At 45.0% G+C, this 27413-nt stretch overlaps 1 protein-coding gene and 1 long non-coding RNA gene across 3 annotated transcripts in view; one reads left to right on the forward strand and one right to left on the reverse strand.

Moving 5' to 3' along the window:
* CHUK (component of inhibitor of nuclear factor kappa B kinase complex) overlaps nt 1–24130 on the reverse strand; it is a 72048-nt gene extending 47918 nt beyond the window's left edge. For both annotated transcript variants that reach the window (XM_077454050.1, XM_077454049.1), the window contains exons 1-4: nt 23950–24130; nt 18247–18341; nt 15360–15474; nt 12782–12851 (exon numbers count right to left, since the gene is read on the reverse strand). In XM_077454050.1, coding sequence (XP_077310176.1) covers nt 12782–12851; nt 15360–15474; nt 18247–18341; nt 23950–24054 — 385 coding nt within the window. In that variant the 5' untranslated portion in view covers nt 24055–24130. The remainder of the gene's footprint in view (nt 1–12781; nt 12852–15359; nt 15475–18246; nt 18342–23949) is intronic.
* A 77-nt stretch (nt 24131–24207) lies between these two features.
* The window catches only part of LOC143930092 (uncharacterized), a 110613-nt gene continuing 107407 nt past the window's right edge, over nt 24208–27413 (forward strand). The window contains exon 1 of the long non-coding RNA XR_013262706.1: nt 24208–24318. This is a non-coding gene — a long non-coding RNA (uncharacterized LOC143930092). The remainder of the gene's footprint in view (nt 24319–27413) is intronic.

A 27413-nucleotide genomic window follows, 5' to 3' on the forward strand; every position in this document is an offset into this window, starting at 1 on the left:
ATTTTTGAATACAATAAAATGTACATTAAAAAAAAACAAAGAATTATATACATATATTTTTAGTTACAAAGTTCATCCAACATAGAAAAAAAAAAAAACACACACACAAATAGAAAACCTCCACAGATAATCCTATGCTCATAGTTGATCCAGAGGAAGAGGAAAGAAAACCCCAATAAAGCATGATCCAATTTGCTGCAGCAGGGAATAAAATTCCTTCCTGATCCCTTAATAAGTAAATCGGATATTCCCTGGATCAACTTTACCTATAAATATTAGTATCTAGTTATATTATGTGCATTTAGGAAAGAATCCAGGTCTTTTTTTAAACAAATCTACAGCGTTGGCCAGAACCAGCTCTTGAGGGAGTCTTTTCCAAATTTTCATAGCTCTTACTGTGAAGAAGCCTTTCCATATTTAGAGATTAAATCTCTTTTCCTCCAGATGTAAAGAGCGGCCCCATGTCCTCTGCGATGACATTAAAGTGAATAACAACATTAAGTTCACTATATGGGCCACTTATGTATTTATACATGTTGATCATATACCCCCCTTAACCACGTCAGCCCTGGAATGATTTAACCCCCTCCTGACCAAGCCCTTTGAAGGGTATTTCCAGGTTACGCGAGATGGGTTGTATAACCAGATTGAATACATTTCCAGAATGGATGGGTCCAAATATGGAACCCTTTATGTCTGCTCTGCACTCTAAGCTGATGCAGTCTGCACCACTTGATCTCAGGGCTCCATTATAATCCTTGTTGGGAGGCCTGGGATTTCACAGCTAGATTCATGAAGCCTCTACCTTTAAACCAGTTGGGGGAGCTAGAGGAGACTAAAACAAAACCTGTCAGGGCAGTAGATAAGGTCAGGCCAGACAGGAAGAAGTTTTGGACCTGGATGCAGCCACTGGGTCAGCTTGAGAGGGTGCTCCATTCTCAGGGCTGTCCTCAGTATCCATACTCTAATGGGAGAGGACTTGAGACAGGCAGGAGAGCGACACTGCATGTGCTGACCACCGTCTGCTTGCAGAGCTACTTCTACAGCAGTGAACACCCAGCAGCGTGACACACTCAACAGATCCTTTTTAAAAGAATCAACATCTGGAAGTGCGTTGCGCCACTTCTGGTGCCATCTTGCCGGATCACCAGAAGTGTACCGTCTGATGCCATTTTGGTACACCCAAAGCGGAGTGAAACATGAGGAAGGTGCTCTTCTACTCGCCCTAGCACCCTGCAAGACGCCGGCCAAAAACGATGGGGAGTGGAAGTCACCACAGCCCAGGAAACAAAGGCTAGTAACCACCATGTAAACGGGGGGGGGGAGGCCTTCTCGGCCTACACATGCAGAAAATACTGCAGACACAGCCACAACCAAAAACCGGGAGCAACCTGTGTGTTTGCATGAAGAAAGAACATGCATGGGATCAACTACCTGCCTTCCATTAGCTCACACAAAGTGACAAAGATGCAGCTTTTCTGGTAAAATGAACCCCCTCTTAGCATGAACAAGTAAATCTAATTTAGCCACCACATCTAAGGACTGAGACCATCTGTGTATATGTGGGAGCCTTCCGAGGGTGATTCCAGCCTAAATCTTTGGAAATATAAGATCCATCTGAGAGACCCTGCTGTGTACACTGAGTGAGCGATTAAACGCTTGCCTTTGGTAAGCGTGCATTTCTAGCGGTGTTTAGCATGTTTTTGGTGATTGGAAGATTGCACGTTTTGATTAAAATTATAATTATTGAACGGACTATTATTTTGGATTTCTTCACTTTGGGCTTTGGGACATTTTTTCACATTTATTTATTGATTTGTTCAAGATTCTTTATTAATTATCAATTTTCATTTTGCCTATTTATTAGTAGTAGTATCAGTGTAATTCTCATTTTTGTACATATTGATGAATTTAAATTTATTGAGAACCATTAATTTATTATTTAATAATTTCACTCACTATAGTGATGGTTTTGAATATTGTGATAGTATAAAAACCAATTATAGTTTTTGGGAGTTGGAAATATATGGTCAGCGCAGCTACACGTTTTCTTTTTGGCTGACATTTTTGGTGTGTATCACATCTTAGTAGCTGCAGCTTGTGTAATATAGAGGAATGTTTAGGTAGGAGCGCAGTCATTTTTCACTTTTTATTTGTTACAGCCACAACCAGCCTGAGTATAACAAGTATAACAAAAAAAAAAAGGGGGTCAGCTAACCACAGTAATCAGACCTAAAGAACATAACAATTGAGGGTTAGAGGAGAGGGAGGGGCCTTTTAAATTGTGTCTGGTTTGTGTTTCCTGTAGAAGACTGAGCCAATGATCTCTCAAGAAGCTGCCCTGGAAGATGAAGGAGGGAAATTAGTGTATATTAACTGGTTTGTGTGAAAGTTATAGCGTCTACAAACTATGATAGACATACATATACATATATATATATATATATATATATATATATATATATATATATATATATATATATATATATATATATATATATATATATAGATAGATAGATAGATAGCTCTATCTTACAGTTGTGCTCATAAGTTTACATACCCTGGCATTGTGATTTCTTGGCCATTTTGCAGAGAATACCAATGATAACACAAAAGTTTTTCTTTCACTCATGGTTGGTGTTTGGCTGAAGCCATTTATTATCAAATCAACTGGGTTTACTCTTTTTAAAATCATAATGACAACAGAAACTACCCAAATGACCCTGATCAAAATTTTACATATCCCAGTTCTTAATACCGTGTATTGCCCCCTTTAACATCAATGACAGCTTGAAGTCTTTTGTGGTATTTGTGGATGAGGCTCTTTATCATTTCAGATGGTAAAGTTGCCCATTCCTCTTAACAAAAATACTCCAGTTCCTGTAAATTCTTGGGCTGCCTTGCATTGAGATCTCCCCAGAGATATTGAGGTCAGGAAACTGAGATGGCCACTACAGAACCTTCGCTTTATTCTCCTGTAGCCAATGACAGGTCGACTTGGCCTTTTGTTTTGGATCATTATCACGTTGGAATGTCCAAGTACGTCCCATGCGCAGCTTCCTGGCTGAATGCAAATGTTCCTCCAGTATTTGATAACATACTGTATTCAACGTGCCATCAATTTTGACCAAATTTCCTGTGCCTTTGTAGCTCAAACATCCCCAAAACATCAGCGATCCACCGCCATGTTTCACAGTAGGAATGGTGTACCTTTCATCATAGGCCTTGTTGACTCCTCTCCAAATGTAGCATTTATGGTTGTGGCCAAAAAGCTAAATTTTGGTCTCATCACTCCAAATGACTTTGTGCCAGGAGGTTTGAGGCTTGTCTCTGCTGTTTGGCATATTGGAAGCGGCATACTTTGTGGCATTCGCGTAGTAATGGCTTCCTTCTGGCAACTCGAACATGCACCCCATCTATCTTCAAGTGCCTCCTTATTGTGCATCTTGAAACAGCCACACCACGTTTTCAGAGAGTCCTGTATTTCCCCTGAAGTTATTTGTAGAATTTTCTTTGCATCCCAAACAATTTTCCTGGCAGTTGTGGCTGAAATTTTTAGGTGGTCTACCTGGCTGTGGTTTGGCTTCAACAGTGACCCTCATTTTCCACTTATTGATTAGAGTTTGAACACTGCTGATTGCCATTCTCAATTCCTTGGATATCTTTTTATATCCCTTTCCTGTTTTATACAGTTCAACTACCTTTTCCCGCAGATCCTTTGACAATTCTTTTGGTTTCCCCATAACTCAGAATCCAGAAACGTCAGTGCAGCACTGGATGAAAGATGCAAGGGTCTGTCAGGAGTCCAGGAACTCATTGACCTTTTATACACACACTAATTACAAGCAAACAGATCACAGGTGAGGATGGTTACCTTTAATAGCCATTCAAACCCCTCTGTCAACTTGTGTGCATGTTATCAGGCCAAAATCACCAGAGTATGTAAACTTTTGGGCAGTTTCTGTTGGGATTATGATTTGAAAAGAGTAAACACAGTTGATTCATAATAAATTACTTCAGCCAAACACTAACCATGAGTGAAAGAAATTTTTCTGTGTTATCTTTCATATGCTCTGAAAAATGGCCAGGAAATAATTCTGCGAGGGTATGTAAACTTATGAGCCCAACTGTATATAATTTGAAAATGTATCTATCCTGATGCAGATCATTTCTTGAGGCCCTTAAAATGCCAGGACAGTAAAAACACCACCCAAATGACCTCCTTTTCGATAGTAGACAGTCTCGGATTTTAGTAAGAGGCATGGTGAGTGGGAAGGATAAGTGTGGTGAAAATGAACATTTTGCCCAGGTTGTTATTCTTGTTCCAAATGATCCCATATAGAATTCCTGCGGGCTTTTTTACACCATTGAGATCTATGATATGCAGATATGTCTGGAACAGAAGGTGCCCAGACTTGCCAGGACTCTTCTTACTAGATCCAAAAGAGAAGGTCTAGCTTTGCCAAACGATATTTCCTAGCAGTTATATTGAACAGAATTTCTGATTGGAAATATCACAAGGACTCCAAGCTCTGGGTATCTGAGAAGAAATATGCAAAGAATTACAGGTGATATTGACATTTGCCTTGTTCCTTATATTCTCTTTTTCTAGCTAAAATGGCGTGAATTATTGTTTATGCAATTTGCTCAGTTCCAACCAATGCCTAAAACAATACTTAAAGAACTAGCAAGTTACCATAATAGGAAACCTTGTGACAGGCACGCTGGATTTGGAAATAAAGCGGACAATGCACCATGAGTCACCAGTGTGCCTTAGCCAATGGCAGGTTGCCAAATACTGCTATAAAATAACTTTGTGCACAGATTTCCTGGTGTTATTCTGCTGTGGAACTTCTTGCTGTAAGAGTTCTATCACCCCATTGTACTGGTACATCTGTAATAAATCTGTCTTCTAATCAACATGACCGGAGTCGACAGATCAGTGAGAGAATGGAATTTTACAGACAGTATCCTTAGAAATAGAACTTAGCGGCTCAGATCTTTACACACAAATTTGGATACCAAGGAAGCATAGAACGTTATCCAAATACCTCGCCGCTTACACGCTCCACCCTAATGTCTTTGGATTCGCTGTGTAAAATGCATAATTGGTCACACAACTCTCCCCTGATGCCCCTGACTTGCCATAACTACTTCCCGCCTGGGAACATAGATCCCAGGCTCCATTCTTGGAATGTCGAGAACAGTCTTACTACACCAAGTCGCTACTACATCTGGCATAGTACCCCTCTCTACGCTCATATCCACACCAACAACGTCACTAATGGACCAATGGCGATACCACCAACTATCAGCTTTTATTAACTCTCTTCCAAAACCTATACGAGAAATTTCTGACCTATCACCAATAGAAGCTGCTTTTACAGATGACCAGCCGGTTGAGAAACCGCTCTCCTACATTTATCAAGCATTACGAACACTTGCATTTCCACTGGTTATCCTTGTTTCATCTGCAGATGGAAGAAGGACTTAGACAAGGAGCTTACAGAGACTCAAAGATCTACAATCCTCCTTTTGTCTCACTCATCATCTTTGTCCTGAAAATTGGCGGAGGTTAACCACAAACTTTTGACACAATGGCATTACACCCCAGAGGTGCTACATAAAACATTCCCACAAACAACACACCTCTGTTGATGTGGATGTGGGGAACGGGCATCACATGCCCATGTTTGGTGGTATTGCCCGCTTATTCGATCTTATTGGCTGACTATTCTTTACTGGATTAAAGAGATTCAGGGTTTTGAGGTTCCCAATGACCCCTGGATAGTATTGCTGCATCGTACAGACAAACCAATAAGATCATATAAGAAATCTATAACACCACATTTACTAAATGCAGCTAAAGCTCTTATCCCCCGTTATTGGAAAAAATCAACTACACCTACATTACATCAATGGTTAATGGAAGTAGACCACATATACTATATGGAGGATCTAACATACTTTATTAGAAACAAAGCCGATCTAGCAAAGAAAATATGGTCCAGTTGGTTTGCCTTCAAATATACATCCGCCTACATGGAAATTATAGCTCCAGCTACGTAAAGTATTAATAAATAGAACATTTGATACAAGGCATCTGGCTGAGGCGAACATCTCCCCCTCCCATTCTACCCCCCTTTCCCCAATTTCCCTTCTTCTCCCCTCTATTCCTATAATGTATGTTAACGTAAATGACAGGATACGGTACTGACGCGTTGTTAGGCCGCAATGGAAGTGATAGAATGGTCTAAGGAAAATGAAAGTACCTATATGCGATTCTTATGACCCTGAATGTTATACTGTTGCAAGGCCTACTAGCGGTTTCATGTAAAAGCATTTGTATTGTCTCTCTTGTCTTTAACAAAAACGTATTAAACAAAAAAAGAGGCATGCTGAGTTTTTTTGAAGTTGCAATTTTTGGTCACCATTTTTTGGAAAATATAGAAATATCACCCCGTCACCAGTGCAGTACAGCGTCATCATGACTTGTGTGATGCTGATCAGGGACAATGAATGGTGGTAGTATGTAAAAAAAAGACTCAGTTAGACTTACCGGTGACGGTATTTCTAAGAGCCTTTCAGGACAACCCCGGAGAGAGTAGCTCCACCTTGCAATCAGGAAACACATGCCCACTTTAAAAACACCTCCTCCTCCTCCATGGCTTCAGTTATTGTGGCCTTCCGACGCTGGAAAACAAAGCACAGAAAGCACAACACCATGGTAGAACTTAATACATTTACTAAGCATAACCTAGGGAGGGAAGTAACGGTTGTCCTGAAAGGCTCTTAGAAATACCGTCACCGGTAAGTCTAACTGAGTCTTTCTCAAATCGCCTTTCAGGACAACCCCGGAGAGGATAACCGAGAAACTTACCCTAGGGCGGGACTACTGCCTGCAGTACCTTCCTGCCGAAGGCCTGATCTGCTGCAGACAGTAGATCTAACCGGTAATGCCGGAGAAATGTCGAATAACTGGACCAAGTGGCAGCCTTGCAGATTTGTTCAGGCGTGGCACCGGCCCTTTCAGCCCAGGAAACTGCCGTGGATCTAGTAGAGTGGGCAGCAATACCTGAGGGAGGTATTTCTCCTTTTGCTTTATAGGCTTCTGTTATAGCCAACTTAAGCCACCTACCCAGCGTACTTTTAGAAGCTTTCTCCCCCTTGCGTGATCCAGAAAATATCACAAAGAGGGCGTTTGATTTTCTAAATTCTTTAGTAACTTTCAGAAACTGTAAAAGACATCTTCTCACATCCAATGTGTGAAAAACTTCCTCTCCTGCATTTGCTGGGCTTGCAGAGAATGTAGGTAACACTATTTCCTGTGATCGATGGAAAGTTGAGGATACTTTCGGTAGGAATGCTGGATCCGTCCTCAGTACCACCCTGTCCTGATAAATTCTAAGGAAGGGTTCTGTAATAGCTAGAGCTTGGAGCTCGCTGACTCTCCTGGCCGAGGTGATGGCCACCAAAAAGATTGTTTTTAAAACCACCTTCTGTAAAGAAGCTTCTTGTAAGGGTTCAAACGGTGCTCCCGAGAGACCCTGTAAAACTGTAGACAAATCCCAACTGGGAAAGTCTTTAAGGGCTACTGGTCTATTTCGAGCAAGAGCCCTAAAAAATCTAGAAATTAAAGTTTCTTTAGATAAAGTCTTTTCAAAGAAAACTGATAAGGCAGCCACCTGAGTCTTCAGGGTACTGGCTGCGAGACCCTTCTCCATTCCTTCATGGAGAAACTCCAAGACGGACACCGTGCTCTTGACCTTGAGTTCTCTAGAACTGCACCAGGAGTTGAACTTTTTCCAGACCTTCATGTAAATTGCCTGTGTAACTGCCTTCCTACTGGACAGCAGGGTCTTTACTACTTTATCTGAGAGACCTTTAGCCTTTAACAGGTCCTCCTCAGAAACCAGGCGGTTAGCTGCAGGAGTTCCACTTCTGGATGACTTACTGTCCCCTGGGATAACAGATCTTTTCTGAGTGGTAACCTCCATGGGGGCTTCGAGGCTAGGTTTCGAAGACCCGCGAACCAGGGTCTTTTTGGCCAAAAAGGAGTGACTAGTATTAAGTCTGTCCTTTCTTCCCTGAATTTCCTCAGTACTAGTGGAATTAGAGGAAAGGGGGGAAAGGCATAGCACAGCTGGTAATGCCAGGGGTGAGCGAATGCATCCAACCCTATTGCTGCATCTCCTCGGTGAAGAGAAAAGAATCTGTCCACCTTTGAGTTCTGCTGGCTGGCAAAAAGGTCTACCTGAGGAACCCCCCAGGCCTCGGAGATCATCAGGAACACTTCCTGATTCAGACTCCATTCTGCCTCTAGCAATTTGCGCCTGCTTAGGAGGTCCGCAAACAAATTCTGAGAGCCCTTCAGATGCACTGCCGATAGTGAGGCTGTGTTCTGTTCTGCCCAGGCTAACAACAGATTGGCCAGCTCCATCAAGCTCCTGCTTCTGGTTCCCCCTTGCTTCATAATGTAGGTAACCGCTGTTGTGTTGTCTGACAACACCTGAACATGGTGGCCTCTCAAACTCTGCTGAAATGCCACTAAACCCAGAAAGATCGCCTTCAACTCCCTCCAGTTGGATGATCTTTGAGCTTCCTGTTTGGACCAGACCCCCTGAGATGTCTGACCATCCAGATGGGCTCCCCAGCCCCAGGCACTTGCGTCTGTAGTAAGGCGCTTGTCCACAGGAAAGGTCCACACCAGGCCCCTTGAGAGGTTTGCCTGGTCTCTCCACCACCAAAGAGCCCTTTTCGTCTTTGACGAAATTTTTAGCTGTTTTTCCAAAGGATCCTGATGGGACCAGCTTGACAGAACCTCCCTCTGAAGGGGTCTGGAATGGAACCTGGCCCACTGAACAGCCGGGATTGCTGCCGTAAGCAGGCCCAGAACTGCCATAGCCATCCTGACTGAGACTGTCTGGTTGCTCTGTATCCGCTGTACAGCTAGCTGTAACTTTTCCTGTTTTTCCAACGGCAGGAAAACTTTCTGGAGAATCGAATTTAATGTATACCCCAGAAATTTCATTTCCTGTGAGGGGGTCAGGATTGACTTCTCTAGGTTTAGAAGCCATCCCAGGCCCTCGAGGTGAGACTGGGCCCTCTGGAGATTGACTAGGACCTGCTCCCTGGAGTCTGCAAAAAAGATAAGGAACAACTGGAATCCCCTTCAATTTCAGGGGTTCCAAAGCCTCTGCCATAATCTTCGTAAAGACCCTGGGAGAGGACGAGAGTCCGAACGGCAGAGCCCTGAATTGGAGGTGCCATACCGAACTCCCTACCTTCAATGCCAGGCGCAGGAACTGCTGCGATGCCTGATGAATTGGTATATGAAGGTAGGCATCCCTTAGGTCCAGGGATGCCATGAAGCATTCTGGGGTCAACAGCTTTGTGATGGAGAAAATTGTATCCATCCTGAAATGTTTGTACCGAATGAACCTGTTCAGGAATTTCAGATTCAGGATTAGACGGTACTTCCCTGAGGGTTTTTTCACCAGAAAAATATGTGAATAAAAACCCCCGCCCTGCTGGCTTACTGGGACTTGAATCAGAACCTCTTGCTGTATCAGCTCCTGTAACAACAGCTTCATTGCAGAGGCCTTCTCCTGATCCCTTGGCAATGTTGTCACATAAAACCTGCTCGGGGGTGGTTCTGAAAACTCCAACCTGTACCCCTGATCGACAACGCTCTTCACGAACAGATTTGGAGACAGCCTGTCCCATTGTTCGCGAAAAGCTGACAGTCTCCCCCCCACTGGGGAGATATTGTCACTTGTTCTTAGGGGACTGCTCTGGGGGAGATCTAAAGAGGACTCCACCCCTGCCTTTGCCCTTCTGTGAACCCCATCTGCTCTTGTGCTCCTGGTCTTTTTTATGGGACTGCTGAAAAGCACGAAAATTCTTTTTAGCCATCTGCTTTTTCTTAACTGGAAAAGCCTTCTTTTTATCGGCTGTTCTATCCAGCACAGACTCTAAATCAGGACCAAAGAGCAAGTCACCCGAGAAGGGAAGACCACACAGCTTGACCTTAGAGGCAGTGTCCCCAGACCATGTTTTCAGCCAAACTGCTCTCCTGGCTGAATTTACAAGAGCCGAAGACCTAGCGGCCAGTTTAACTGATTCTGCTGATGCATCCGCCATGTATTTGACTGCATTCAGGATCAGTGGAAAGGACTCTAAGAGATCCTTGCGGGGTGTCCCCGCCTCAATATGGCTCTTCAGCTTCTCTACCCAACATTCCAGATTCCTGGCCACCACCGTAGCTGCCATTGCTGGTTTTAGACTGACTGACGCGGCATCCCAAGCTTTTTTAAGGATGGAGTCAGCTTTTTTGTCCATTGGGTCTTTAAGGATCCCCATATCTTCAAAGGCTAGATCCGTTCGTCTGGATACCTGCGAGAAAGCTGCATCGACTCTGGGTTTCTTATTCCAAACCTCTGAGTCCTTATCTTCGAAGGGAAACCTTCTTTTGAGAGCTTTAGAGAAGAAAGGGGCTTTTTCTGGGTCCTTCCACTCCTTTCTCACTGAGTCTGAGAGGACCCTGTGGACAGGAAAAACTCGCCGTTTTGTTTCGTCCAACCCCTGGTACATTTTGTCATGAACTGACAGTTGTACTCTTTCTTCCTGAATTTCTAGAGTAGTGTAGATTGCTTTTAAAATATCATCTACTTCCTCTAGTGATAGCTTGAATTTGGAGCCCCTGCTATCTTCTTCCTCTTCCTCCTCCTCAGAATCCCTGAAGGAGATGAGAGTACTACCCCCTTCGTCTCCAGACTCTTCAGTTTCCACCTGTCTGGATGACGACGCCCTGGGGCTGGGCGGTAAGTTCTGAGGCTCGGTCTGTGCGGGAGGGTTTTGTATCAGGATGGACTTGACTGAACTCAAAGAGTTTGTCAGCTCTTTAACCGAAGAAAACAAATCCTTATATTGTTGAGATGTTTCCTCTTCCACCAATTCTCTGATACAATTTCTGCACATTGCCTTCTGCCATGAATCTCTGAGGGGGGTTTTGCAGGAAGGACATTTTCTCTGACCTGGTCTAGCTTTTCCTAGTGATTTTTCCTGAAACGACATACAGGTTTAATTCACTAAAAGCTCTCAACAACCAGTTGCTTAACACCAAGCCAGTGCAGAGACCCACCACCAAACAGACCTACTAGTGAGACCCCAGAACTAGGCTGCAAAAGGTCAGAGCGAAGTCCACCTCTGACCTGCAGCGACAGGCCCCCAAGAGGGGGGAACAAACAAAGACATACCCACAGTAAAGCAGAGGGTGCCAGTGCACCTTACGTACCTGGGCTGGACCGGTGCTGGGGGCGCCTGTCTCCGCCATAGCTGGCTTGCACTCTTCCATCGTTTGAGTGAGGCAGCTATTTTACAAACAGCTCTCATTTTAAATTTTCCCGGCCGCCGCGTCATCAAGGCCGGCCGGAAGCGGAAGCACACGGTCACCTGACCCGCCCCATGACCCCTGCGTTCCAGGCGCTGAACCACGGCGCCACGCCCCCTCAGAGCGCCCGCGCGTCACCGTGAACGACGCCGTCGCCGCCCGGGACCCGGCGCCGAAAACGGAGCCATGCCGCTGACCTGCAGCGGCCTCCGCCAGCAACAGAGCCCTCCCTGCGCTAACAAGCGGACACCGGGCACCCGACGCCGGCACTCCGAGGGTCCTTACTCCCGTGAGATGGCGGGACCAGGAGCTCCAGGAGTCCTCTCCCCGTGGAGATGCTGCTGGGGGTCAAAGAGAAACAACCTGCAACAAAAGGTAAGCCTTACTCCCCTGCAGAGAGTGTAGCTCTCCCTGGTTCAGGCACATGCTTCCTCCAAGGAGGAAACACAATAACTGAAGCCATGGAGGAGGAGGAGGTGTTTTTAAAGTGGGCATGTGTTTCCTGATTGCAAGGTGGAGCTACTCTCTCCGGGGTTGTCCTGAAAGGCGATTTGAGAAAATAATGATTAAAAAATTGAATTAAAAAAAATATTTCACTTCTAACATCAGGGATTTTTTGGGTTCACAACGGCTGTGAATACTAGTGATCTTTGACTGGCTACAGCTAATCACTTAGTATAGGGTACTGTGATTGGCTCAGGTACCATGTGATAGCTGTGGGCCAATCACAGCAACACTCTATAGGAAACACAGCTGTTATGAATGAAATTCATTCATAATGGCTTTGTTAACATATCGTTCATATGATCCCCCCGCCAGGATACGCAATACACCTCAGGACACAGAGGTCGCAGGAGTGGTGCACTGCACTTCACTAACCTGGAACAGGCTGGATTATGTACATGTAAATCATACAGCCAGCCCGTGCCACCCACGCGCCTGCCCACAGTAAATGTACTGTGGACAAGTGATTAAAATGATCAACTTTTATAAAACTTTTTTCCCAAAAGGAAAAATACTGTTTGCTGTAACCGATTATAAAGTATGAGCTGTAGATTGGTTTCAATTTGTTAGTTACTGTATTTAAATCTGCTAGTACATCTAACATTTCTCTTTCCAATAGATTGACAGTGTTACTGTCCAAACCTGCCCCCTGTGCTCCTTTATTCAGAGTGGTGTCTGTATAATACAGGAGGTTTTTTGCTGGCCAGATCACCAGGGAAAAAAAAATAAAAAGTAAAAAACCTACTATAGACACTACATATAATGAGTGGCAACCCCGCAATATATTACATTTATGATTGTGGGCTTAATACCATTTTAAGAGTTGGGCTTTAAGAGATTTATGACCAAAAAAATACCAATGTTCTAAAGGTGTTACATACATACCTATATCACTTATTATATTCAAAACTTGGCTTTCCTTCAACCCACAGCAGTTTTCTGGTTTGCTTAAAAGCTGAAAAAGAACAAACATAAGCAAAACTGAGCGATGCATTCTTAATTAAACATAACATACTATCTGGCCCCTTTCACATAGGATGGATCCTGTTCCGATCAGCAGAGGATCAGCTCATAGATTCCCTGCCGATTAGAGCAGAGCGTGTGGATGACAAATCAGCGTCTGCTCAGTTTCTGCAGAGCGCACATGGACAGTCTGCAGTTACCGGCAGTATCTCTAGGTAAGAATCTTTTCAACAGAGTCACAAAAACCACTCTAGACAACTGTATACAAGAAGGCAGGATGCCAAAAATACTGAAAAATCGATATAGGGTTTACATACACTTTAACGGCTTTGCTGAAAACAAATCTTGTTTTCCAAGTTCAACAGATAACGCTTTGATAATCCACACAGATGAATGAGTTGGAGGAGAGGCCCCCCTTCCACATTATTTTCTATGTCCCAGTGCAGACCTTCAATCAGCAGAAATAGACTTAAAGCGGTTGTAATGTTTGGAAAAAAAAAAAAATTTTTTTACCCCTGCCAAGAAAGGTTATAATGTGCTAGTATGCACTGCATGGAAACTAGCACATTATGAGCAACTTACCTTAAAAGGAAGCCCTGCAGCGATGGCCTGTCACCGCTGACTGGGCTTCCATCTTCACCCGGTCTTCCAGCCATCTGACTAGCCAAGCCGTGATGACAGTTAACGGCACACAGCTCTATAAGAACAGCATGGGTACCAGCTGCTGCTCACTGGAATATCTCCTAAACAGTGCACATTTAAGAGATATTCATTTTAGGTATGCTTTATTATAAGCTGTAGGTAAAAACCTCAGACACGAGTTTACTATTACTTTAAAGCAAAGACTTACTTATTGTGCTTGCTCGCTCTCATTAGAAAGCTCATAATGTTCTGAGACACCATTGTCAGGGGTGCATCCTGTACAGAATGTTTATTTGTAACACATTTTATTAAGAAAAACAGAAGCTGAAAAACTTCTGAAATTTTACAGTTTTTCACTTGTGCTTAAAAATGAGAGATATGATGGAGGTGTATATATTTTACTGTCACGTCATTTTCAAAGGTCAACTCCTTCAAAGCTCAACCAGCTGGACAAAAAAAATAAAAAATTGCGCTGTCATAGAAAATCAAGTTAAAAACAGTGAAGGAATAAAATAAAAATTGAAACTGCAACTTCCTGTGAGATACGCACATTAATTTCCATACTATAAAATCTTTTGGTGGTTTTAATAAATAAAAAGTATTGCACTTACAATTAGACAAACAAAATAATGCAGTATAAACTTCTAATTGTAAGTGCAATACTTTTTTGTTTATTAAAACCACCAAAAGACTTTATACTATGGAAGTTTTTATTTTCTCATGGGGACCATCTGGCAATATGCACCTATGAATGATAACATCTGAGAAGATGTTGAGACCATTGCTTCATATCTTAACCACTTCTCACCCGGCCTATAACAGAATGAAGGCCGGGAAGTGGTTTGGCTATCCCGACTGGACGTCATATGACGTCCAGCAGGATAACATGCTGGCGCGCGGCCGCGGGGCACTATTTATAATTGATAAATTGATCAGCGTGTTAACCGATCGGTTCGTGCTGACAGGGAGAGGGGGTCTGTGCTGATAATCAGCACACCGATTATCAGCACAGCCCCATTAGGTGTGCTAATCAGTTTCCAATCAGTGCCCCAATAATAAAGTTTGCCAGTGCTCATCACAGTGCCAATCAGAGCTCACCACTGTGCCATCTATTATTGTCCATCAATGCCACCTGTCAGTGACCATCAGTGCCACCTGTCGGTGCCCATCAATTCTACATATCAGTGCCCATCGGTGCTGCCTCATCAGTGCCGACTCATCAGCGCCCTTCAGAAACAAAGAAAAGCTTTTTTTTTTTTCCAAAAACGTCTGTCTTTTTTAGTTTGTTTAGCAAAAAATAAAAACCACAGAGGTGATCAAATAACACCAAAAGAAAACTATTTGTGGGAAGAAAATGATAAAAATTTAGTTTGGGTACAGTGTTGTATGTCCACGCAATTGTCATTCAAAATGCGACAGGACTGAAAGCTCAAAATTGCCCTGGGCAGGAAGGGGCGAAAGTGCCTGGTATTGAAGTAGTTAAAGGCCTGGGCTGGGTATTAAGCTAAAAGTGTGTGTGATCTCCCACAATAGGAGATCGATAGGAGTTGGTAAGAGGCAGTGTGTGTAGAGGTGGAAGTTGCATCTTTTTTCATCACTATTCCTGGCTGTATTGCGTGTCAATTTCACATCGGAGATCTATCATCAACTGAATGGATTATTTATAGTGCCTTATCAAATTTATTTCAGGATATTCACTTTACGGGAGTTTAGCACAATCAATTTATACTGCACAGATTCACGTTATGTGGAAATTATAGAGCAACTTAGTATTGAAAGATGGACAAATATGTTTCATCTTAGACCAACATCAGCAATTAACTCAGGAACTGAAACAGAAAATTAACGTAGCACTCACTTTACGTAGATCCCCTCCAGAGCAATACTCCATTGCCAAGTGTGGCACAGCATTCACCATGAAGTCCATTTCAGGTGGCACATCACAAGCTTTAACAACATTCGGATGGGTTAATCTGTGTAGAAAAAAAAAATGTTTGCTTAAAAAAAAAAAAGGTAAGAAACAAAGTAGTAGAACTGTCAACAAACTGCTATCTAGTGCTATAAACAGCTACCATGTGAAATGGTGGAAACCAGTAACCATGTATGGCACATTTCTGTCCTTTGTAACAAAAATTAATTATTATATACACACACACACACACACACACACACACACACATACAGAATTCCAGCACTGTTGTGAGTAAAATCTGTCCGCGGTAATAAGTCTGACTAGTTGTTATGATGGTCAGATATATAGCAACGTAGGAATTGCTCCAAGGACTGATTGGCTCGTTCTGCAGCCCCATTAGACTGCGGGTGATACGCAGAGGAGAAAGCAAGCTGAATTCCCAACTGTGCACAAAAGTCTCGCCAGAACCGGGAGGCAAACTGACTACCCCTGTCCGAGACAATCTCCTTGGGTAGCACATGTAAGCGAAAGATCTCCCGAGCAAAAATGGAAGCCAGTTCCTTCGAAGTGGGCAACTTCTTAAGTGGAATACAATGACACATCTTAGAGAACCGGTATAAGGATAACATTGTTGCCTTGGGAGTTGGGTAACTCAACAATGAAATCCATAGATAGGTGGGTCCAGGGCCACTCTCCATTGGGTATGGGTTGTAGGAGGTCCACTGGAAGGTGTTGTGGAGTCTTACTCTGAGCACACACAGAACAGGCAGCTACGAAGGCAGTTACATCAGCCCGTAGACTAGGCCACCAGAATTGTTGGGAAATGGCCCAAACAAGTTGATTCTTCCCAGGATTTGCAGATGAAACCTCGAAAAAGTGCATCTGCAACATACTCCTCCATGGCCTTATCTTCCAAGACCGACAAAGGGTAAACCCGGCCACCAGGGGGTATGGCACCAGGTTGAAGGTCAATTGCGCAATCATAAGGCTGGTGTGGAGGCAAACTACCGGCTTGACCTTTGTCAAAGACATTGCTAAAATCACGGTACTCCTCCGGCAGGGAGGAGAGTGAAGAGGTGCACAGGACCTTGGCTACCTTCTGAAGCATGTCTCGCTGCATTGTGGTGACCAGGAGAGAACTTCAGCATGGAGCCAATCAAAAGAGGGGTTGTGCTTCTGTAACCAAGGATAACCAATAACCAGCGGAAACCTGGGTGAGGAAATAACTTGGAATTGGATTATCTCATGACGAAAAGCCCCTATGGCCATGGACAACGGAACCGTCTCATGAGCCACATAGGTAGGCTGTAGAGGTCTCCCGTCAAGAGCCTCAATGGCAAGTGGAGTGTCATGCAGCTGCAGCGGAATCGAGTGCTGCGATACAAAGGCAGCATCAATGAACAGGCCTGCAGCCCCAGAGTCGATCAGAGCCTGTTATCTCGGACAACTAAGCCCAAGAAAGGGTGACCGAAACCAGGGGCTTATCCTTCTGGACAACTGGGGAGGAAACAGCGCCACCTAAGGTCTGTCCATAACAGGACCTCAAAGTTCGGGCGTTCCCTGGAAGGGCAGGACAAGACTTCAAAAAAGTGACCTGTCTGACCACAATAAAGGCAGGTAGGGTCTCATTGTTCTAAGCAACCTCTGCTGCCAGAGTAAGTAATTCAATGGCGTAGTCGGCAACAGTTCTCGTGGTCTGTTTGATGGACATGAGGCACTTGGCAGCAGAAACAGGTTTTTGCGTCTCCCATAGAGGGTTTGTCCAGGCCAAGGCTCTCTCAGAAAGCAAAGATATCACAAAACCTACTCTGCTTCTGTCCGTGAGAAATGCCTGGGGCAGCATCTCAAAAAAAATCCCAACTTGGTTGAGAAACCCTCTGCATTGAACTGGATCTCTGCCTTCGCCTTGATCACATCACAAGAAAACATCTTCTGCGTTCCTGTTTAAAGGCTGGCTTTGCTAATATCCCTTCTGGCTCCTTATCTTGCTTGCTGTTCCTCTACTTGGATCCCTGACTTCTGGCCTGGCCGATTACCCGATCTGGTTACTGGACTCTGGCTTGGCTGATTACCCGATCTGGTTACTGGACTCTGGCTTGGCTGATTACCCGATCTGGTTACTGAACTCTGGCTTGGCTGACTACTCGATCAGGTTACTGACTATGCTTTGACTAAGCTTACTCTATTTACCTTTTTATTAATAAACAAGTTTGGTTTTACTATACATCTGTGTCGGTCTGGTTCATGGTTTCTGACAGTTCTATTGTTTCTGTTGGCCTTGGGAGCAACCTATTATGGGATGTATATGTGGGAGCTGTTAGAGGGGGGGGGGGCATTTCTCCTGCAGCCCTTCCTAAAGGCTGTATGTCTCATTACTGAATGTAGTTTATCCCGCCCTGTGTCATTATGCAAAGAAGGGGGGGATTGTCCCCAGAGTGTATATCTTTGTGCCTGAATTTTAATAAACAGTCCTATTTTTTTACCATCCTACACTGATGTCTCGACAAGTGACTGGGTGGGCTAAAGGATCTTGGATCGTGCTAATAACAGGCAAGGGAAGCTTTTATGGTGGACATACTCCTCTTGAGTATGGGGGTATGTCACAAGAATTACAAATAATAGCACAACTAGGGTTTTTAATGTGATCCCATGGCTAAAAAACAGTTATCCAAGTTGCTATTTGGGCTAGTAAGCATGCACAGCAGTGCCTGCCACTCCTCTAAAATAACAATCCCTGCTGGAGACAATATGTCCTGGATAATGCCATTCAGAGTTATGCGAGATGCATCTAAAATTTACCCTCTAGTAAAAAAAAGTGTAACAAATTAAAAACCTTTTCATTATCTGTATCTCCTGACACCATCTCTCCTTGTTCTTCAAACTCAGCTCCAGGCGGCATGATTTGATTGCTTTCAACTCTCCAGTTTCCTGTAAATCAATTAAGAAAATTATGAATTTTATGTCATTTGTTCATAAAACATGTCAGATTCTCACCAGATTCCGGCATGCGCCTCACGGCTTGAATGGATGTGACACCACATGCGGTCCACAGGAATAGAAACGGCTATTCAACCTCTATGCATTTCTCTGTATAGCATCAACAGGAAGTTCCTGATGACGCTATACAGCGAAATGCATAGAGACGTATGCCGGAATCTGGTGAGACAGATGGCACCTTTGTCACCATTTAGTGTTAGAGCGGTGGATAGTATATCCTGTTGTATATGTTTATGCCAGTCGAGCTGGTGCTGGCCTGGGAACCCTAAGCACATACATTTAGGGATTGGTTTTGAGTGGAAATTTTTAAATAAAACTGTGTTGCATGATAACCGCGTTATTTTCTTTCTGGGCGATTGGTGTACATCCCGCTGAGGGGAAGGAGCATCTGTGAGTTAGAGAAGAGTCAATCGGGAATTCCGTCTTGGCAAATTGTAATATTACACACGCATTGGGGTCAAGCAGGCCTTTGGGCTCTGGTGAGTGACCATTTGCATTGTTGGCGGTGGAGCACATTTAACTTGGAATTATACAAAGATGCACAGTGGATGGAAAGCCTTTAATTAAAGCGGAGTTCCTCCTAAAAAAAAAAAAATTTAAAGTCAGCAAGCTACAAAACGTATAGCTGTTGACTTTTAATAATCAGACACTCACCTGTCCGGCGACGTGGGCGTACGAAGCCCCGCTCCTCTCCATGGCGCCGCCATTCTTACTGTGGGCGCCCGGCTGTGTGCTGTAAATGGCCGGCCAAACTTCTGGGACCTGTGACCTCTGATGTGTCCCAAAAGATTGCAGGGAGGGAGGGGGGAGAGGTGAACTTCCTTCCGGCACCACGGAGCCCTGGAAGTGGGATCTGAATCCGCTCCCCCGCCCCCCCAAAAAAATGGCATGCCAAAACGTGGCATGTCAGGGGGTCACAACCATTTAAAGTTCCATTTTTGGGTGGAACTCCGCTTTAAAGAGCAAGATACAGATTTGGATGTGGACACAGTACAAGAAGGACTTTATTTTGTATATTTTGAAAGCACGTTGATTTGAATATATATGCACCGACCTATCACGAATGGACTGCTGATATAATAACTTAATTTTATTCACAGGATTTGTATTGTTTTTATTTTATTGCACTTTATTATCACAGTTTGTAGAAGTTACGTAATTTAGTACATGCAAGTCCAAGGATGTATGTCGTTTAAAATAGCGTCTACTATATATTAATTTCTTAGTGTTGTTCACCCTTAAAGGGGCAGCTGTCACAAATTGTTTTGCACAGGGTTGGCACCTTTTATATTTTGAGAATTATATATGGTTTTACTTGAGCTTAATTTCAGATTGTGTCATCAGATTCCCCTGAATGTTTTTACTTTTCCATAATACAAAGGTCTCTATTCATATGGACCAGTCTGTCTCAACCTCTTTGTTATCAACAATTTCACAAGTTCCTGAAGGCAAAAAATACACATTTCATTAAGTATTCCTTTGAAAACCTTATCTTCTCAAAAGAATAATCTAATATTCAAATATAAAAAAATACAGCGCACTATAGTTCATGTTCATAAGCTAACACGCCAGGATAAGGATCCTTGTTAATTATAATCAACAATGAGTCACATGGTTGAAACGAGCTGCACAGTAGAGGTAAGTATGACATTTTTTTTTTTTTTTTTTAAATAACAAACAAGAACCCTTACAATCACTTTAAGGAATGCGTTTCATTTTAGTAGGTTAAGGAGCCAGCAGTTGCCAGAATCCTTAAAGTGGTTTTAAACCAAAAAAACTAAAAATAAAACAATGAGATCCTGTTCTCTTTTAGCAGGTTAAACAGCACAGTACTTGTGCAGTCTAATTTGCCCTTTCTAGGCTGTAAAAAACTTGGCTGATCCTGCCTGTTCCTGTGTACCCCTTGGTGTCCTGACCATGGTAATCATGGCTTACCTAACCTGTTGTGACATGCCACCTCTCTCCCTCCTCTCACCTAGGATAAGTCACCTCTTTCCCTACCCTGCCCCCAGGATGTCACCTCACTCCCTACCCTGACCAAGTATGTGTTACTTCTCTTCCTACCCTTACCAAGGATATGTTAACCACTCTACCTACCCTGACCCAGGATGTCACCTCTTTCCATACCCTGACCCAGGATATGTCACCACTCTCACCGCCCTGACCATAGATATGTCACCACTCTACCTATAATGACCAAGAATATGTCACCACTCTACCTACCCTGACCCAGGATATGTTACCTCTTCCCCAACCCTGACCCAGGATATGTTGTCGTATTCTGTACAATGACCGTGATATAGGACACCCCTTCCTAGCTACCTCGACCCACGGATATGTTGCCTTCCTCCCTGCCTTGACCCACGATATCTCAGCTCCCTCCTACTGTGATTCTTGATAGGTCACCTACCTCCATTCATTCCCTGACCTGCGATATGTCACCCTTATACTACCCCGACTTGAAATATGTCACCTCCTTTCCTACCCAGATTCAGGAAATATGTCACCCCACTCCTGACCCTGGGATATGTCACCTCCCTGCTACCATGGCCTGTAATAGGTCTCCTCCCTTCCTACTCTGATCCAGGATACATGTCACCCCCCTCCCTACCCTGCTCCCAGGATATGTCACCTCTCACCCTACCCTGACCTAGGATATGTGACCTCTCTCTCTCTACCCTGACCCACGATATGTTAGCTCTCTTCCTGACCCACAATATGTCACCTCTCTCCCTACCCTGACCCATGATATGCCACCTCTCTCCCTACCCTGACACACGATATGTCACCTCTCCCTCCCTACCCTGACCAAAAATATGTAATCTCTCCTTCCCTACCCTGACCCGTGATATATCACTTCTGTCCATACATTGACTCAGGATATGTCACCATTCTCCCCATCCTACCCTGACCCCAGGATATGTTACCTCCCTCCTTACCCTGATCCTAGGATATGTCACCCCAATCCTTACCCCGAGCTCTGGATAAGTCACCTCCCTGCCTACCTTGACCCAGGATATGTTCCTTCTCTCCCTACCTTGCCCCAGGATATGTCACCCCTCTCCCTACCCTGACCTCAGGATATGTCACCCCCTTGCCTACCCTGACCTCAGGATATGTCACCCCCTTGCCTACCCTGACCTCAGGATATGTCACCCCCTTGCCTACCTTGACCTCAGGATATGTCTCCCCCCCTCCCTACCCTGACCCCAGGATATGTCTCCCCCTCCCTACCCTGACCCCAGGATATGTCTCCCCCCCTCCCTACCCTGACCCCAGGATGTGCTACCCCCTCTACCCTGACCCCAGGATGTATCCCCCCCCTCCCTATACTGAACCCTTATATGTCACCTCCCTCCCTACCCTGACCCAGGATATGTTAACTTCCTTTCCCACCCTGACCTGGGTTATGTCACCTCTCTCCTACCCTGAACCAAGATATCTCGCCTCTCTCCCTGGCCTGACCCGGGATATCTCGCCTCTCTCCCTGGCCTGACCCGGGATATCTCGCCTCTCTCCCTGGCCTGACCCGGGATATCTCGCCTCTCTCCCTGGCCTGACCCGGGATATCTCGCCTCTCTCCCTGGCCTGACCCGGGATATCTCGCCTCTCTCCCTGGCCTGACCCGGGATATCTCGCCTCTCTCCCTGGCCTGACCCGGGATATCTCGCCTCTCTCCCTGGCCTGACCCGGGATATCTCGCCTCTCTCCCTGGCCTGACCCGGGATATCTCGCCTCTCTCCCTGGCCTGACCCGGGATATCTCGCCTCTCTCCCTGGCCTGACCCGGGATATCTCGCCTCTCTCCCTGGCCTGACCCGGGATATCTCGCCTCTCTCCCTGGCCTGACCCGGGATATCTCGCCTCTCTCCCTGGCCTGACCCGGGATATCTCGCCTCTCTCCCTGGCCTGACCCGGGATATCTCGCCTCTCTCCCTGGCCTGACCCGGGATATCTCGCCTCTCTCCCTGGCCTGACCCGGGATATCTCGCCTCTCTCCCTGGCCTGACCCGGGATATCTCGCCTCTCTCCCTGGCCTGACCCGGGATATCTCGCCTCTCTCCCTGGCCTGACCGGGGATATCTCGCCTCTCTCCCTGGCCTGACTCGGGATATCTCGCCTCTCTCCCTGGCCTGACCCGGGATATCTCGCCTCTCTCCCTAGCCTGACCCGGGATATCTCGCCTCTCTCCCTAGCCTGACCCGGGATATCTCGCCTCTCTCCCTAGCCTGACCCGGGATATCTCGGCTCTCTCCCTAGCCTGACCCGGGATAACTTGCCTCTCTCCCTAGCCTGACCCGGGATAACTCGCCTCTCTCCCTAGCCTGACCCGGGATAACTCGCCTCTCTCCCTAGCCTGACCCGGGATAACTCGCCTCTCTCCCTAGCCTGACCCGGGATATCTCGCCTCTCTCCCTAGCCTGACCCGGGATATCTCGCCTCTCTCCCTAGCCTGACCCGGGATAACTCGCCTCTCTCCCTAGCCTGACCCGGGATAACTCGCCTCTCTCCCTAGCCTGACCCGGGATAACTCGCCTCTCTCCCTAGCCTGACCCGGGATAACTCGCCTCACTCCCTAGCCTGACCCGGGATAACTCGCCTCTCTCCCTAGCCTGACCCGGGATAACTAGCCTCTCTCCCTAGCCTGACCCGGGATATCTCGCCTCACTCCCTAGCCTGACCCGGGATAACTCGCCTCTCTCCCTAGCCTGACCCGGGATAACTCGCCTCTCTCCCTAGCCTGACCCGGGATATCTCGCCTCTCTCCCTAGCCTGACCCGGGATATCTCAGCTCTCTCCCTAGCCTGACCCGGCATATCTCGCCTCTCTCCCTAGCCTGACCCGGGATATCTCGCCTCTCTCCCTAGCCTGACCCGGGATATCTCGCCTCTCTCCCTACCCTGACCTGGGATATCTCGCCTCTCTCCCTAGCCTGACCTGGGATATCTCGCCTCTCTCCCTACCCTGACCTGGGATATCTCGCCTCTCTCCCTAGCCTGACCCGGCATATCTCAGCTCTCTCCCTAGCCTGACCCGGCATATCTCAGCTCTCTCCCTAGCCTGACCCGGCATATCTCAGCTCTCTCCCTAGCCTGACCCGGGATATCTCAGCTCTCTCCCTAGCCTGACCTGGAAGCTGATTTTTATCAATTCCTGCTGCTTAAAACTGCATTGGCTTTCAGGTTATAGGTATTGGCAATTATTAAAGCCATTGTTAGATTGTAAGCTCTAAGGAGCAAGTCCCTCTGATTCCTACTGTATTAAAGTGTATTATATTTGTACAGTCTACCCTCAAGTTGTAAAGCGCTGCGTAAACTGTCGGTGCCATATAAATCCTGTATAATAATTGTATGTTATACCGCCTCATTTTATTTCAGTATTCTTTACATAAAAGAGATAAGGAAATGTGTTTTCATTTATTAAAATCTACAGAAAGTTGCTTGTAAAGCTCCATGTAATGGTAGGCACATCTTTGCAATAAGTTCTCACAGACTATATCCCTTCCCCGCCCCCCCCCCTTGACACACACACATACATACCCTGTTCTGGAACAGACACACATTCCCAAAGCCTCCAGTGCCCAGCCTGTCCTTCATTTCCCACGGCCCGCACACAATTCCCTGCTGGATCGGGGGCTTCTCCATGATGTACCACAGATATCAACTTCCGGAAACTTCCGTCTCCACTGGACCCCGTTCCGGTCACCTGTTACCTCACCTTACCCTCCTACGGAAACTGCAAAAAAAACACCCCACCCCATTGGCTGTAGTCATGTCACGTGGCTCTTCGCTGCGTATCAAGACTCGTTCTCAATTGTGCATTCTTTTCCGGGAAGCTCCGCCTATGGAATCCGAGCGATGCGTGTGACGTATTGCCATTGGGTTGCAGAAGGAGAAAGACGGAGAATGGTGAGCTGGGGGGGTGTGTGTTTCTCGGTATGGTGTGTGCTTGGTGCTGTCTTTGTCAGTGTGCCATGGGGGAGGTGGCGGGGTGTTCTGGGGAGGGGTTATGCCATTACAGGGGGGCATCTCATGCAGCAGAATCTCTGACTTGTGTCTGTGGGGTGATATTTCAGTCAGTTCATGTCCCTCACTGGGTCTTCCCTGACCAGCACCTTATTCACCTCACCAGCGGATGTGATCTTCTAGAATGACGCTTCTCCAGGTGTTCCTATAGTAACAGAAGATGGCTGCTGGTGGGAAGCAGAGGAGGCACAGCAGGAGGTTGTCTTGTGTGCTGTGTGAGGGGATAACAATGGCAGATGTCTGCTAGGCCAGTGACAGTGCTTCAATGTCATGGAGACAACTGACAATGGGGACATCACATGTCCCTCACCCCATTATGATTGGATGGGAGAAGATCAGCGGAAGACCTATGAGGTCATCCCGCATCCTGCTTTTTTGCAGCCGTGGCCAAAAGTTTTGAGAATGACAAATATATGGAAAAAAAAAAAAATATATAATATATATTTTCACAAATCTTGCTGCTTTAGTATTTTTAGATCTTTATGTCAGATGTTACTATGGTATACCGAAATAGGGAAAAAGGAGGGAGCACCCACAGTGCCCATTTGTGTATATATATAAAGGGAAAACAAAGAATATACCCAATAGATATCAACAGGTCACACTTTTAAGGCATGGAAGCAAATAAGAAAGTAACAAAAGTAGTTTATTAGAAAATGTGTAGAGGATGACATTTGGACAAAGTGTCATACGCATGTAAATTTAGTTTTTGCCTCAGAACAGTAGTGGGGTTCTGAGTAGGGATGCACCGAATGGGTTTTTTGGTGCCGAAACCAATACCGAAAATGAAAAATACACTAGGCCAAAAACCGAAACCGATACCGAAAATGAAAAATACACTAGGCCGAAACCGATACCGAAACAGCACCGAAACCGAAAATGGCTTTTTTTTATATATATAAAAAAAAAAAAAAAAAAAAAAAAAGATATATAAAATCGCCTCATATAGTATTATTCATTATAGTATTCATATTCAACTGAATCATTAATTTTATGAATAAAAGAATAGTCCAGTAATGGAAAATAACAGTACTTTAATAAAGCAACCCAAATAAATTGGACAGTGGACACAGAAGATAAAATCATAAAATCAAATAAAATACAAAATTAAATGATAAATTACTACCGCATATCCTACAGTGTAGACTGCAGTCAGTGCACATTGAACCATAACAAAATAAATAAAAAAAATGAAATAAAATAATATAAAAATAAAACGACTAAGTCTAAGAAGACTTAATGTCTTAGACTTTATTAATTTTCAACTTAAACCAGAAGAACTAGTAGTAATTCAGTTATCTCTCCCTAAGGTGTCAGCGGCTGCATGTGCGATAAAAGTGTATGTATGTAGCTGCGGGTTACACACACAGTCATACAGTAGACCACACTGTTTTCCGGCCCCCGGGTATGAGCAGAGACATCCTGGAACACAGTCTACAGTCTGGTCTACAGCAGCGGTGTTCGGGCAATCACAGCAAGCAATGTAGACTAGTCTGTTTCTGGAAGTCTCTGCCCATATCTGGAACACAGTGTGGTATAGTGTATAGTACTGGAATATGTAGACAGCCACAGATACAGGACATACAGTTTTGCACATGCAGCGGGCTGAAAGCTTAGGGAGAGACAATCAATGACTGACAGTTTTGTCCCAACAACAAACTATAAAGAATAACAATGGCAGAAGGCTGTTATTCTGTTTCACAGTAATATATAAGTATGCTAAATGCAATAAATATTTTCCAACCTGAGAGAACTGTAGTAATTTATTTTTTCCCCCCTAAGTTCTCTCCCTAAGGTGTCAGCGGCTGCATGTGCGATAAAAGTGTATATATGTAGCTGCGGGTTACATACACAGTCATACAGTAGACCACACTGTTTTCCGGCCCCCAGGTATGAGCAGAGACATCCTGGAACACAGTCTACAGTCTGGTCTACAGCAGCGGTGCTCGGGCAATCACAGCAAGCAATGTAGACTAGTCTGTTTCTGGAGGTCTCTGCCCATATCTGGAACACAGTGTGGTATAGTGTATAGTACTGGAATATGTGGACAGCCACAAATACAGGACATACAGTTTTGCTGCCATGCAGCGGGCTGAAAGCTTAGGGAGAGAGAGATATAGTTTGGCCCAACAGCAACAAACTATGTATGATGTGTGTGACTGTGTACAGTACTAAAACTGGAGATCTCTTAAATTGAAGAAGTGCAAAAACTGTAGAACTACTACAATGAACAAACAACTAATGGCAGTATGGCACAACTAGACAACTGGAACATACTGGTAGTCAGTCATACTATGTTGTATGTTCCAATTGTCCAAATAGCACAGTCCAATGCCAATTCATTTACTATGTTCAACAACATGGTAAAGGAATTGGTCTATGCTACGGATTTATAAATCTATTTCAGTATAAGTGGCAGATTTAGCTTTAAGAACAAAAGTTGCTCCGCTTTCTCACAGGAGAGACGGTTTCTCTTCTCGTCAAGAATATGAGATGCTAGACTGAATAGTCTCTCACTCTCTGTACTGGTGCTTGGGGCAGATAAATATCTGCGTGCAATCTGTGCAAGCAAAGGAAAACGTTGTTTGTTGATGCGCCAGTACACAAGGGGATTGTCACTTCTGGCGATAGGCTGTTCAGCTAAATAAATGTCCAGCTGTTGGGTAGCTGCACTTGTTGTTGCACTGCTATGGACCGGGGTGCATTCATGTAAAATTTCTTCAAACATATCAGATATGGAGGGAGCGTGTTCCTCTTCACTTGTATGCAACCGTTTCTTCTCACGTTCCTCTGTGCTACACCTCAAAACTCCTTCACCGGATGCTTCCACCACCTCCATTTGTGCTTGTATCATTTCCCGTGCACGCTGCTTTTTCTCAACATTAAAATAATGCTCTTTAAATCGAGGATCTAGAACTGTTGCAATGCAGTACAGAGGGTTGGACTCGGTGTCTTGAAACCGGTTGGTAACAGCCTCC

Source organism: Lithobates pipiens, unplaced genomic scaffold (genome assembly GCF_037356315.1).
Source record: "Lithobates pipiens isolate NorthernLeopardFrog02 unplaced genomic scaffold, aLitPip1_a1.2 Scaffold_25, whole genome shotgun sequence".
Lineage (NCBI taxonomy): Eukaryota > Metazoa > Chordata > Amphibia > Anura > Ranidae > Lithobates > Lithobates pipiens.